The sequence below is a fragment of the Buceros rhinoceros genome, unplaced genomic scaffold (genome assembly GCF_000710305.1).
Source record: "Buceros rhinoceros silvestris isolate BGI_N320 unplaced genomic scaffold, ASM71030v1 scaffold23774, whole genome shotgun sequence".
Taxonomy (NCBI): Eukaryota; Metazoa; Chordata; class Aves; order Bucerotiformes; family Bucerotidae; genus Buceros; species Buceros rhinoceros.
Window position 1 is genome coordinate 76,204 of NW_010410382.1, and position 369 is coordinate 76,572.

Below are 369 nucleotides of genomic sequence, written 5' to 3' on the forward strand. Positions count from 1 at the left end.
GGTTCCAGAGATCCAGCAAAGGCTGCCTGTGACCAGGGAAGGGACGCGGTGCCTTCTTTTTAAGGCACCCTCCTTTTCTCCCATTGCGCTGGCTGGGAAGAGGGATGTGAGATCAGGAGCAGGGCTGCAAGTGGAGCAAACAAGGAATCCCCCCCTCCCCAAGGCAAACCCAGCAGCAAATCCCCCAATACGCTTTTGTCTGAGCAAACTGAGGTGAGATGGAGGGGAAGAACGGCACGGGGTGACCCGCAGGAGGTGGATCTGCGCCCTCATCTCCCAAAGCGAAAGGTGAAGCCCCCTTTTTTCCTGTTGTAGCCATTGAGCTCCTCAGCCAGGTTCCCCAGCGTGCCGCTGCGCTTCTCCCCTCTG

General features: G+C 58.5%; 1 protein-coding gene across 1 annotated transcript in view; it reads right to left on the reverse strand.

Moving 5' to 3' along the window:
* Window positions 1-269: 269 nt before the first annotated feature.
* Window positions 270-369, reverse strand: part of QRFP (pyroglutamylated RFamide peptide) — a 1,220-nt gene continuing 1,120 nt past the window's right edge. Inside the window, exon 3 of the mRNA XM_010135610.1 lies at window positions 270-366. Within this exon, the coding sequence (XP_010133912.1) occupies window positions 270-366 (97 nt within the window). The remainder of the gene's footprint in view (window positions 367-369) is intronic.